This window comes from Poecilia latipinna, unplaced genomic scaffold (genome assembly GCF_001443285.1).
Source record: "Poecilia latipinna isolate Pla-1442-1.1 unplaced genomic scaffold, P_latipinna-1.0 Scaffold1986, whole genome shotgun sequence".
NCBI classification, from domain to species: Eukaryota; Metazoa; Chordata; class Actinopteri; order Cyprinodontiformes; family Poeciliidae; genus Poecilia; species Poecilia latipinna.
The window spans coordinates 52,127-66,175 of NW_015114602.1; the positions used below are offsets into that span (position 1 = coordinate 52,127).

The 14,049-nt window shown below is 47.2% G+C and overlaps 1 protein-coding gene across 4 annotated transcripts in view; it reads right to left on the bottom strand.

Moving 5' to 3' along the window:
• LOC106935604 (microtubule-associated tumor suppressor 1 homolog) overlaps positions 1-14,049 on the bottom strand; it is a 61,032-nt gene that overhangs the window by 40,559 nt on the left and 6,424 nt on the right. The window contains exons 1-4 of one of the 4 annotated variants that reach the window (XM_015016152.1): positions 9,893-10,641; positions 4,862-5,808; positions 4,489-4,779; positions 3,730-3,838 (exon numbers count right to left, since the gene is read on the bottom strand). In XM_015016152.1, coding sequence (XP_014871638.1) covers positions 3,730-3,838; positions 4,489-4,779; positions 4,862-5,632 — 1,171 coding nt within the window. In that variant the 5' untranslated portion in view covers positions 5,633-5,808; positions 9,893-10,641. Of the gene's footprint in view, positions 1-3,729; positions 3,839-4,488; positions 4,780-4,861; positions 5,809-9,892; positions 10,642-14,049 lie in introns of those variants that run through there. The other 3 variants (XM_015016150.1, XM_015016153.1, XM_015016151.1) reach the window with 3 other exon arrangements.

The following is a 14,049-nucleotide window of genomic DNA, read 5'->3' on the forward strand; positions in this document are numbered from 1 at the left end:
ATCATCCATCCACCCATCCATCATCCATCCACCCATCCATCATCCATCCACCCATCCATCATCCATCCACCCATCCATCATCCATCCACCCATCCATCATCCAACCACCCATCATCCATCCATCCATCCATCATCCATCAATCATCCATCCATCCATCCATTATCCTCCATCCATCCACTTCAGGATCAAACACGTTCCAGGAACATTTTTCTGTGACCTTTTTGTTCTCCAAACCCTTAAATCCGTTCCGACATTGAGGACTCGAAGCCGCGCTGAGTTTCCTTCGTCCAGCTCTTCCTGTTAGTGCATCCTGAAGAGTCCAGCAGGTCCAGTTTGTCCATCATTCTGTACTGGGACAGGTTGTGGTTCCATCAGCTGATGCTGGTTTTTAATGTAGCGGAAGATCAGATTCCCCCAAATTCCTCAAAATCCTTGAATGTTTGACTGTGTAGAAACGGAAATATGCAAAATTCTTCCAATGTTTCTCTGAGGAATTTCATTTTTATTCAGTCCAATTATTTTCTCACATGTTTGTTGTCAAAGCAGATTCCCAGAAGACCACATGGATCAGGACAGCGAATAAAAACCTGGATGTTTTGTCTTCTAGGAGTTCCTTTGTCCCCTCTGAGCTTTTGTTTTGTTGCTCTGACTTGTTTGTGGGACCAAACTGTGGTCTGATGCTGAACTTTATTGTTCCGTAGGAAAAAACATGTGTTGGGCCGGTTATGGACTCAGAAAGGAGGCGTTTAAACTTTTCACAGAGTTAAATATAAGTTTAAATTACAGCTGACAAACCAGCAGACAGGACTGGTCTTTCTGCAGCCGGATGGTTTACAGTGAAAGAACTGTGCAGCACTGCGTCACTCGTCATTTCTGCAGACTGATTCACACATTCTTTCCAAAGACTGAGGCGGAGAGAATCCCTGAGAGAAACAAAGGCCTCCGGCTCCTCACAGCCAGACCAGGAGGAGGGCAGATGCTGCGGACATCAGACCGCCACCGACTCTGTGGGGGAAAACGCTTGGAACAAAAACCTTCCGGGTTTCAGAACGGTAAAACCAGGAACACTTTGTCCTGAAACTTCCTGTCACAACACAGAGAATTACCTCAAAGAGAAAACTCACAGGAACAAAAGATGAACAGAACTACAAACCTAACAAGAGGATGGATGAGATACTAAACAATATTTCACAAAATCGCAACAAAAAACCAAACGAATCCAAGAAAAATCAACATCAATCCATCCATCAATCAGTCCGTCCGTCCATTCATCCATCGCCTTCAGGTCCAAGAAGCAGCAGGTTCAGCAATCATTAACCAGTTTCTCATGTGGATCTCAATGAGTTTCCTATTGGAGAGATCAGAGTTTTCCTGGACACCCAGGATGGAGCCGAGAAACGTCCAATCGGCTGCAGCTCTGCACCGGATGCTGGAGTTCCTGCACTCATCTCTACGGCTGCATCCTCCACACCAGTTCAACCAGACTCCGGTCCGCTCCGGCCTGACTCCGGTTCGCTCCGACTCCGCTCTGCTCCTGCCCAGCTCCGGTCCTGCCCGGCTCCGGTCCGCTCCGACTCCGCTCTGACTCCGGTCCGCTCCGGCCCGGCTCCGGTCCTGCCCGGCTCTGGTCCTGCCCGGCTCCGGTCCGCTCCTGCCCAGCTCCGGTCCGACTCCGGTCCTGCCCAGCTCCGGTCCGACTCCAGTCCGCTCCTGCCCAGCTCCGGTCCGACTCCGGTCCGCTCCTGCCCAGCTCCGGTCCGACTCCGGTCCACTTTAATCAAACTCCAGTTTGTTTTCCTAGAAACTCCGGTTGGTGAGGTGTGAATGCTAAGCTAACGCTGGTCCTCCAAACCTCGGTCTGGGTTCGGCTGAAGTGAACTCTGGTTCGGTTTGAATGTGAATGCCAAGCGGGCCGGAGACCGCTCCAAAAGCACGAAGTGGACTACAGAGCAGGGCATTCTGGGTAAAAACAACCAAAACAAACATGCTAGGCTAGCGTTAGCGGAAGAAATGGCTCGTTTAGTTCCATGTTGATAGTTTAGGTTTTAATGCGCAAATATATTTTCATACATTATTCTCTGTACAAAGATTCCTGATAATCAGTTAGTTTAACTAAATTAATTCTAACTTCACTTAAAACAATAAATTAATGATTACAAGTCAAACATTGCTGCCAGTTCTTGCTGTAAAACACAACAGAACCCAGAGGAACCTTTACCTGGACTTTGTGCGAACGCAGAGCGTTAACTGCTGCTCGCTCCTTTCAGCCGGATCAGAACCACCCAGAGCAGGAAACATCTGGCTCCGTTTGGGTTCGGAGCAGCTGGGTTGGGTTACCTCAGGAATCACAGTTGGGTAAGAGCTGAATCACAACACGTCCAGCGCTGACACACACAAACACTGCAGCTTCATTACCGTCCCGCCAGAACCAGAACCGCTACCCACATAGCCTCCAACCCGACTCCACCTGGTGAAATCACAAAAGACTCGAGAATCGCCTCCGAGTTTTTCCTGTGTACAAGTCCAGGTCCAACAGAACAGACCCAGAATGCCCCAGTCCGACGTCATGCAGCGAAACATGAAGAAACACAAAACCTCGGGATTATTTAGCAGAAAATAATTGAAGACAAAACAACCTCCAGAGACAGACCAGCTAAAACTGAAGAAATGCTTAAATGGAAGATATGCTAAGCTAAAAAGGAAGTTATACCAAGTTGAGTTAAACTGAAGTGATGCTAGGTTACGTTAAAATGGAAATTATGCTAAACCAGAAGCTACAAAAATGAGCTAAAACTGAAGTTACGATAAACTTCCTAGCATAATGTCTCTGGTTGCCTTCTGTGTTGTTGATTTAGCATTTTGTTGGCCCTTCTGGGCCACCATAAAACCGTTCCATGGTTTCTTATGGTTTTCAATGAAGAAACACTGAAGCGTTTTGTTTGTACATTAATACGTCACTTCCTGGTAACAGCAGCCCTGAAACTCTCTCTGTGCTTCAGTTCAGGTTTTCAGAGTTCAGCAACGTAAATCCGTCTTGAAGCTGAATGAAAACGGACGGATCGGTTTTCCAGATTGGATCCCTGCAGGCCGGCTCTGCTGTGGTGGCAGCATCATGCTGAGGGCTCGGGTCGTCTCGACACAGATCAACATGATCAGAACCAGATCGTCTCAGTTTCCGTCTTCACCAGGCTGAGGAAGACATCTGGACGGGACCGGATCCGCTGGACTGCAGGGCAGGCAACCAACAGGTCCAAACTCAAAGCCGACTCACAGAAAAGAACCGGACTGGTGGAAATCCCGGTCCGAGGTCCGGAGGCGTCCGCTTGTCCCACCGGAACCAGGACAAACGGCTCATTGTCCTCCAGAGGGGAACGTTCAGGACAAAGACTAGCTTTCAGACGGAGACGGCCCGACGGTCCGTTCAGCGAGTCAGAACCAGAACCGGGCTTTTACCACAGAGGCAAAGAGCTGCAAGACGGACAGAGTGAGACACGGACAGATGGACGTCCTCTGAGACGGAGAGCTGCAGGAAACAGAAACCATCCGACCCAAAGCTGTTGGAGCGGTTCTGGACCCGGTTCCAGATACGGCAGTTAGAGCGGAAAACTCTCTGCGTGTGCAGCTGGATTTACACCTCACACACACACAGAAACACACACACACACACACACAGAAACACACACACACACACACACACGCCCGCGTGCGGCTGCCAGGAGGAGACTCACCCTGGTTCTGGTTCCTGGCTGCGGGTCCGTCAGCCTCTGCCCCGGCGCTGTCCGGTCCCGGCCCCCGGTCGGGTCGGCCGCTGCGTCCCGGCGGCCTGGAGGCGGCCCTCTGCAGGAAGAGCGGATGTTTAGCCACGGCGCTCCAGCCCAGCGGCCCGGAGCGGCGCACCGACACCAAGGCGTCGGCCATTCCAGCCAGAGCGGAGCCGAAGACGAGGAAGACGAGGGGGAGGAGAACTGGGACGGCGCAGAAGCTACACGCAGAGGGAGGAAAGTTTCTGCCCCCCTCTATAAACACATGGAGAGTCTGGAGGCCTGGCCTCCGTCTCCTGGAGGAGCAACCCCCGACCCGCCCCCATCGGGTCAGAACCGGGCCTGAATCCTGCAGATTACTGCAGCATACCAGCCGTCCTGTGTCGACACGCTCCCTGCAGCTGCAGCTCGCTCCGAGCGCGTGCAGCAGATCGGTTCTGGTACCGGAGCGGCTGCTGGTTCCGAGTCCAGACTGAACATCTGATCCGGACCACCTGAGCCAGAGCTGATCCAGAACCAGAACCGGTTAAGAGTTCACAGGAGGCGGTTCTGGTTCAGCCTGTCTGTCTCCAACATCAAAACTTTGACCCAAATTATCACCATGGAGACGTTTAGCTGGACCCGCTTCCTGTGTCAGAAGTATGAGCGGTTCTGAATCTGGGACTCCAGGGAGTTCTGCTGCTGTCGGGTCGGGGTGTACTTATTTTGGACCAGAACTCCACTCACCTTGATGGGAGTCCTCAGCTTCTCCTGAGCAGTCTGTGTCGCAGCTTCTCTGACCGGATCAAAACCCACAGAGCTGCTGGATGCGGCTCGACTCTCCGCTGCTTTCTTCTTCTCTGGTGGTGCAGACAGTAAGGCCGCCGCCTCCTGGTGGTCGGCCCGGGTAGATGCACCTTTCCCCCTGCTGGGCCTGAGGAGCCGGGCCACTTTCACCGGACCTGGAGGACCTCGAAGACCTGGAGTCAGCCTTCTACTGCCGACCACCTCGGCTCTCCTGCAGGGTTCTGGTCGGTTCTGCAGAGCAGATGGAAAACATCTGGGAAGTTCTGGTAAACAGGTTAGAACTTAAGCTGGGTTCAAAGGTCATCTGAAGTACCTGAGCAGGCATTCTGGATGGACACGGGTTCTGGGTTCCCTTCGTCTCCTGGCTGGAGATTCTGGCAGCGCCGCTTGGCCCGGTTTGGGGCAAATGGACCTCCTGAGGTGGAGCGGTGCCTCCGACTGGATCGCTGGAGGTCTGAGAGGTTCTGCTGAGGTTCTGGGAGGCAGCAGGACCGTGCAGGTCATCCAGGTAGCCCCGTGGCAGTTCCGCTGCCCTCACCGGGTCCGATCCCTCGTCCTGCAGGTCCAGTCCGGCTCCGGCTCCAGCTGGACTCACCTGGCTCAGCGTCACACACATGTCTGAGCTCACAGACACAAACAGGGCCTCGTCTTCTTCATCTTCATCTTCCTCATCAGCCGGGATCTCCGTCGTGTCCGAGTCGGCGGCGGAGGAGCTGCCGTTGCCCTGGTAACTGTCCAGGTGGGGGCTCCAGGTGTCCTGCTGAAAGCCGGCGCTGATGGCGTCCAGGTAGAGCGAGGCGGAGGCGTCAGTCTGGAACCGCCCTTCCTCATCCTCCTCCTCATCCTCCTCTTCTGGAGCCCACCTGGACAGCACCACCTCCTCCAGTTGGGCAGGGATCATGGCGGTCGTCATGGTAACCGCCAGCAGGTCGTACTCCAGCGGGCTCTCAGTCCGGTCGCTGGTCAGGCCACTCAGACTCCGCAGCGACTCCGGAGACGAGGAAGAGGAGGAGGAAGAGGAGACCGGGAAGGCGTTGCCATTGTGGTCGCCTTGGCGACAAAGAGGGAGCTTCATGCTGCTCATCTCCAGATCGAGTCAGAAGTTTCTGCAGACCGGATCTTTCAAATTCTCCGTTCAGTTCACATGTTTGCCTCAAACTTCCAGCAGGTTTTCCAGAAACTTCCAACTCATCGTATTCGGAAGACTTTAAAGGTCACGGATCCTGGATTCCTGCAGGAAGCTCCCACATGGTCAGGAGTCTGCAGGAACAAAAACACAGCATGGTTAGCTTCCTGTGGAGAGCCTGCAGCTCCAGGTGAACCTGGAGAACCAAAACGTCCTCAAGAAAACAATCAAACCTGCAGAAAACTACAAATATCCATTAGCATGAATCAATAAATGCAAAATAAATCTCCAGATTTAGTACAATAAATTATAAAAAGTCTAAAAATATCACTTCTTTAAAGTTCAATTGTCTAATCATCATAATCTTTTAAAAATTTTCATGTATAGTTCACCGCAGTGCTGCAACAGAAATCTAACTGGGAAATGTCGCCCCCTGCAGGCTCAATGTATCACTGCAGCTCTGAATGAAGACATTAAAACTTCTATCAAATTCATCGAGTCATAATCATTTCCATCCGATATGGACTTTCTCTGGTGTTTCCAGCGGATCGAGCAGTATCTGGGTCGGTTCTGGTCGTGTTTGTGGGTCAGACACTAAAAGAACCGGAGCAGCTAAATAAAGGCCTTCAGAACCGGGTCAGACCTCTTTTCTGTTCCCCGGTAACGACAATCGGCCCCTCGGCGACCGCGTCACTCACTTCCAGGTAGAGGAAGATGAGGAGGAGGAGAGAGATGAAGCTTCAGCAGCAGACCACAGAACCTCACCGGACCGTTCTCAGAACAGTCAGCAGGTTCAGAGGTCCGATCCGGTTCTGAACAAATCTAACTCCAGAGGAAAAGGAGCTGGAAAATCAGCTTCTGAACAAAAAGGTTTGGACTGAAGCCTGTGTTCTGTCAGATCAGCATACCTTGTCAGATAGTCATAGGCTTAGCTCAGACAGGTAGCACTCATTACCATATGATTTTATTTAATCAGCAACATAGAATCATGGCGTAGATCATCATACACTTTGTTATGAACAGCTGTATGGCATCCTGACTTAGCGGTTAAGCAGGTTAATGAGTTTTACACGGTGTGTTGTAGCTGACGCAGCTGCAGCCAGACCTGCTTTAAATACACTTTGAAACCACGACAACGCATGTATATCTATCTAGTTATATTATATTATAAACAATTTAATGATTTATTTTCGTCATAAATTGTTGCGTATATTGAACTGACGACTCCGCTGACGGTCGGACTTCTTAATGCGCATGCGCGGGCATGCGTACGCACTGCATGTATGTTATCCTGACAGCTGCTATCTGACAGAACGGTCACATTATCAAAACGGACCGGACCGGACAGCCCCAGTGTTTCCGTGGGCCGTTTTGGACCAGAACCAGAAGCTGTTCAGCTGCTTTAATCACCATTTCTGGGTTTGAATCCGGGCAGATTCCGCTAATAGGGTAATAATTTAGCTAATTTTTAGTTTAGCTCTTTTGCTAACCTTGAAAACGTTTCGCGCACTTAGCTTCCCCTTCATAAATTTTTCTGAGCAAATTTCTGGATTTAAGATTTCCTGAAACATTTTAGGTTTAGTGAATATTTCTGCTAACAATCGGCTCTTTCTGGACTGAAAACCACCAGAAGCCTTAAAGGGGCGGTACATTTTCTTTAAGGATTTGGCAATTGTAATTAGACTAAGTTTTTCTAAGCCAGTGTTTTCTGAGCTCTTCATGTTGGAGGATCTTTGCGTTGAAGGACATAAATCCAACCAGTGAGGTATTTTTTGAGTCTCCGGGCAGAAATTCCTCCACCCAGATCATCAGGACCAATCGGATCTCCGGTTGGACCAATGCGTTGTTGAGCTACAGAATATTTCATAAGTTCTTTATCCAGATTTCAGAACATTGAAACAATTTAAAATCCGTTTCCAGGTCGGAGCTGAACTCTGGACTCGGTCTGGTTGGTTCCGTCAAACCGGGTCAGGCAGAGACAGCGTCCTATATTCACCCAGGCAGTCTCAAACCGGACCGACCCGGCAGCTCATCCCGTCCTATTAGAATCAGCCACTGACAGCGGTTCCGACCCGCTCAGAGACAAGAAACCCTGCGCAGCATTTACTCGCCTGTCAGGTCGGTTCTGATCCGGCGGACCAAGTGAAGGAGCAGTACCATGAAATGGTTGCTGAAAGGAAATCTGCCGGCCGATGGAGAGAAACGAGTTTTAGCCGGGTCTCAGACTCCAGTCCAATCAGATGTTGACGCTACGATTGGGTGCAATAAACAGGAAGTAGAGGTCACATCTAAAAAGCAGGGAGTGTCCTCCCCTGCCAGCTGAAAGTTGGACTTTTACATTTATTCAAAGTTTGGTGCCTCTGGTAAGGCACAGACCCACAGTTCCCTACGTCAGAACTTATTCTGTAAACGGGTTTCCATCTCTTCTACACAAAAACCAACTTGAGTGAGCATGAAAACTTTTTTGCAAAGTTTTTTTGAATTCCGACATTTGCACAAACCATTTCTAACGCGACACTTTAAAATGTGCATAACGACAACACATTGATGGAAACATGACCTTTACCACCTCTGACCTCTCATCAACCCAAATCGCATAAAGTTAACGTGTAACTAAGCTCCCTGTCAAAGCTTAGCCCCCAGACAAATGTAGAAAGTGGGCGGAGTCAGGAACCACTGAGGGGCGTGGCCAAGATGTAAATAGCACCGCTGCTAGCTTAGCATCTTTGTCGCTATATTTAGTGACTTTTCAGACCCTCTACTGACTTTTTAAGCAAAAAGTTAGCTTTTTCTGTAAACAAAAAAGCTAACAACTTATTTTGTGTGTTATTGTAAACTTTTATGACGACAGAGTGTGAAAGTACTTGTTGCTCTGCAGCTCTGCTCTGATGTACACACAAACCAAATTTTATGGTTTGTGTGGAACCAACAGGGAAATTTAACCACAGTTCAACCCAAACAGGGCAGCACTGAGACGGGTTTAGGCAAAAAAATTGCAGAATTACACAAAATTACAAGAAAATGTATCAATTTTCACAGAAACATAGAGAGAACTTTTAGGAACAACTTTAGACATTTATCAGCAACACAAGGTTCATTTCTAGAGTTTAATTCCCCTTTAACTAGAGGAACATGGCCACTTCTCCAGACCAGATGGGTCAAGCATCATGGACAAAAACACCAATCAGAAGCGTTAAGACACACACACACACACACACACACACACCCGATCCGACTGATTAATTCATGAAGCCGCTCGGCTCACAGCTTCGTGTTTCAGGATCTGCTGCATCACGTTACGTCTCTGGGAAACGACGCAGCAACGCTGCCGACACAGCTGGAGCAGTTACCGTGGCAACGGGACTGATCCGTCATCCGCAGAGAGAGGAAGGATGTGTCGCTCATAGCAACCAGCGCCTCAGGCAGGGGCGACTGCCAACGCAGCAAAACTCAGAATGAGGTCAGAGGTCAGGCTGAAACTGAACGTCTGGAAACGAGAGAAACTGTCAGAACCACCAGAAAGAGCCACCTGAACCTCTAGAACCCATCAGAACCAGTCCCGAGGACTCGTCTGGAGGACGCTGGTGTCAGTCCTTCCTGCAGCGGTTCTGTTCTTCCGGGTCACAAGTCCCAATCTATTTTTACATTTCTGTTGGGAATCTGTGACATGAGCGATAAACCCATCAAACCTCCTGGTTCGGACCCTCGCTGTGACCCGTTACATCTCTGTGTTCTGATTGGACCGGGCCCCAGGTTCTGCTGCTGGAACATGGTAGTGGCAGCGTCATGCAGTGGGGATGCTGCATGATGCTTTACACTTTAGCTCCATGTGAACCAGAACGGGACCATAAACCATGATGCTGTCATTTATAGACGATTTTTTTAATGATATTTATTTTCTAAGGAACATTTGGGCCTGGAAGAGTTTTTAAATATCCACAATAAATAAACAAACAAAGCATTAACATGGATTATGATTCAGTTTCAGGGAAAACAGGCAGGCAGGACTTTCTAACGGTGCAAACCGTTTTATCCTCAGTTTCTAACATTAAAGAGGAGCATCATCTACATTATTGATTTCACTTTAGTTTAATATCCGATTTATTGATTTACTGCTTAGAACCATCATCAGTCCAACCAGAACTTCAACCGCAAAACAGCTGGGTCTCCAGAAATACACACACACACACAGTTACTGTTGCCGCAGTCATAACTTACTCCTCTGGCTCCTTCTGAAAGCAGAGAAAACAGATCCAGTAGGAAACAATTCCTCCAGCTGGTCGGACTGGGACAGACTGGGAGGAACTGGGATGCTGGTGCTAACGCTCCACGCTGCGCGATCAGGCGTTATGTGTGACCATCGCTGCTGCGTTTTCCCATCCAGGCGGAGGGAAGAAGGGGAGGGATCCTGCAGTAAACACAAATCTGCTGCTTCTGGCACAGGACTACGGCAAGAGGGGAGGGACATTCCTCTACAGCAAATGCAGAGCTGGGGGGGGGGGGGCAGTTCTGGCCCAGATCCTCCTCCAGAGCCGAGCCGCTCTGTTCTGTTCAGCATCAGCAGCAGAAAACTAAACATGTAATCTGATGCAGCGCGGGCCGGAGCCAGGCAGCCAATCAGAGGCCGGCTCAGATTACTGAGGAACTTTAAAGCTGCGGCTGGCCTCCCCGGTAACATCATGACTGCTCACGTGCGACCTCCTGAACGACACGACCCTCACGTCATCCGCCTGGAATCGCTTCGCAGGAAAACATCCAAACATGGGAAAGTCGGATAAAAACTGATGAGTTCATGTTTCAGACGCTGGGCCAACTCCGAGCCGCCAAAGCAGAAACGAGTCACCGGCGTCAACAAACCGCCAGCTCCCATAAAGCACAGAACCTTTAATATCAAAAACTGAACGTGTTCATCTATGGCTGACACAGATCATATTATCAATTAGTTACTCGTCAAATTCAAGTTAGTGGTGGTGCAGGGGCAAAGCAAAACCCACATATGGAGGCCTCAGGACTCGTGGCGGTGGTCACAGGTTCGATTCCCGGCCTGGCGACATTTGCCCCATGTCATAACCCTCTTTCCTGTCAGACTGCTTTCAAATAGAGCCAACAAAATCTTTTTAAAAAGATTGTGTTAAAGGGCCAGTATTCTGTTTTCCAAGCACAAGGCGTCCATTTTATAGCATAATCCAGTAACTGTTACCTTCAGTTGCTACAGAAAAGCTATATATCAGATATGACTTAAAATGAATTTTACTTCATGATTAACGACTTAAAATAAGGCCTCCGTCTCTTTAAAACCTCCTACTCTTTCTGAAGCTCTGCTTGGCCTGGCGGGCCACCAGGCTTTTCTTACGGCCCCACCAGGCTAAGCCCCGTTTGTTTATTTTAGGGTTTTTTTCATATTTGCCTTTGACTTTAGTGTTTAGGTATTGTTAATAATGTCTTCCAATAACGCATAATTACCTGCAGGCATTTTCACATTTCCTGTCAACTTTAAATATTTTTATTTCAAAACACGGTAGGCACCCCACCAGGTGTTTGCTAATTGCTGCTGGCTAGTCTAAAGGAGCTGAGTGGGGGAGGAGCAACGCCTCGGAGGCGGGGCTATGTCCACCCAAGTGTTTTGCACAGCTGAATGGTTGCCATGGAGATTAAAGGATTTCTCAAACATGCAGAAAAGAATCAAATAAACACTGCAGGTTTGTTCTTGATGAAAGAATAATTTTATAATGAAAAGATCCAAACAGCTGATTTCACACTGTACTACCCCTTTTTATGTGCATTTAAAGACATAACTTTGAATTTTAAAAAGTTATGTCCCCCATGTTGAAGACCTCTAACCTTTCAAACTTAAAAGCCTGAAAAATCACAACAAAGTTTGGTTCTGTGACAAAATGTAAAAACAAGTTCAAAAAGTTTAGCAAGAAGCTGTAAAACATGCTGAGTGAGGTAAACAGCATCAACTCTTCTGTGCACGAAAGCAGACAGTAAGTTAGAGTTTTAATATGCATTCCTCTCCTTGTTTTCTGCAGTGGGAGTCGGGTTGATGGTGCAACGTCTGAAGCAAAATAATCTGATTAAAATCTCCTTTTAATTTGAATCATCCTGGTAAATTAAATGTTAGACTTGAGGAACCAGAGCAGCACATGGGGGGGCAGAGGACGTGTTTCTACATGCAAAAACTGCTGGTTGACTAACTGTAGGAAAACTCCTGAAACATTTATCCAAGAAGTTTGTGTCTGAAACGTTTGGAGCAACAAACGTTTCCCCGAGTGAGAGAAAGTCTGGAAACTCTGACTAAGTGAGATCCTCTAATCAGCTCCAGCTTCTCCCACACAGGAAGTGTGAATGGAAATGTTTTCTGTCATGATGACAAGTCTTCCTTAAGAGTTCTGGGACGCCATGCTTTACATTGGGGGTCAGAGGTCACATGAAGGTGTCGTGGTCCTCTGCAAAAATTCTCCAATAAAACTAAGGAAATGGTGCCCCAGTTTTCTGCTCCCCTGATGCCTCCACTGAGTCCTGGAAACCACAGAGCAGCCGAAAACAACCGGCAACCAGCTGGAGGAGAGGAAGGTGTGTGGGTGAGAGGCCATCCATCTGCTACTTCAACCAAAATAACTAAACACAGAACTGAGAGTTAAATCTCTCAGTTATTCCCTTAAAGCCAGTCAGACATCTTTTAAGATATTTTAAAGCGATCCGGATCATGAGCTCGCTGGGAGTTTTTCTTTTAACTTTTTATTTTTACTATTTTTTAGTAATTTTAGTTTTTACAAGACCTGATCATTTTCAGATAAAGGTTTCCTGTTATACCTCTCAACTCTGATCTATAAATTATAAACAGTACAACTTTTAACTGTCAAAAAGCAGCACAATTCATATTGTTTTACTGTCTTCTTTGGATGGGTAACTGAAATTAATTTTGTTCTGCAAATCTCATTACAGCAAGTTTTATATCTTATTTATTTCCTAGCTCTGGCAGATCACCAGACGTTAGCACTATAACTACATATTAGACATTTTTACCATAATCTGGTAAAAACAGTTACATAAAATAAAAGTATTGTTGCAGATCAATTAGAACAGACCACCATTTTAAAACTACCGTATATTATCTCCAACTGCCATTTGGCTGCTAAATGCTGCATGTGGCTAACAGCTAACTGCAATTTTCACATTATAGACACTATGTCCTTTAGCCTGTTAGCAAAACTTTATTGGAGCTTTTATCATAACTTCTCCCTGGTAACAACAGTTACATTAAATAAAAGTAATGTTGCAGATTATTTAATATCATCCACTATATTAAAGCTATTTTATTGACCAACTGCCATTTTGCTGCTAAATGCTACATGTGGCTAACAGCTAGGTGCGAGCCAAGTCATATGTATTTTTCCAGTTATTTAGCACAAAGGTTCCATGTTATAACTCTTAATAATATAAGATTTTTACAGTGAAACATAGCAATGTTTAAAGTGTGAGTGACTCAACACTGTAAAGAAAAGGGTCACAAAAAAACCAAAGAACTGAGCTACCAAAAGCTAACAGCTAACAGAGCTAAAGGCTCCGTTCTAGCTCTGGGAACCAGGTATTTTTTCTCATGGATTAAGCTGGTGTTCAGTTAAACTTCAAACAAATCCATGGCTCAACATTTCTGAGAAATAAGTTCAGAGTAGAAAGTTTGTCAAGCAGGAGAACAGGTTTACGTGACTGAACCTGCGGTCAAACTGTGGTTGTGGTTAAAGAGGTTAAACTGTCACTGAGGCTTGAAGCCACAGGAGTAAATCCCATCAGAGCAGCCAGTGTTGTTTTAGTGTGTGTTTATGGATAATAGAAGAAATGAAAAGCAGTTACTGATTCAATCCCAGCAACAAGTCTGAGCAGAGCACAGCTTTCAGCTCCACGCTGACATCCAGACACAAAAATGCCAATTATGACGAGCCGGAGAGCACAATCAGCTTCACCAAGGAGTGGCTGCATCAGACGAGGCTGAAAATCTGCAATAACAGGAAACATCCGCAAGTTTCAATCTGTGGTGAAAATTAAAATGAAATAAGATCAGCAGTGAGATCAGCCAAACTCAGAGGAGATTTATTAAAGCTAAGCCCAGCAGCAGCAGACTTTATGGACAAACGAGTGGAATTGTTTTAGCCAAAACCAGTTTCTTTCATATTTAAATAATCATGTTCTCTTTTGGAGGAGAAAACATTTTCAATTCAAACATCTAAGACAAAACTCGACAAATATTTGTCCATCATTTTCTGTGGGCACAGCTGACGGCATAAGTAAGGGTTAAATGATCCTCTTTTCAGAGGATTAATCTGCACATCCACTCCAAAGCCAGTACCAATGCTGTGCCCAAACAAAACAAA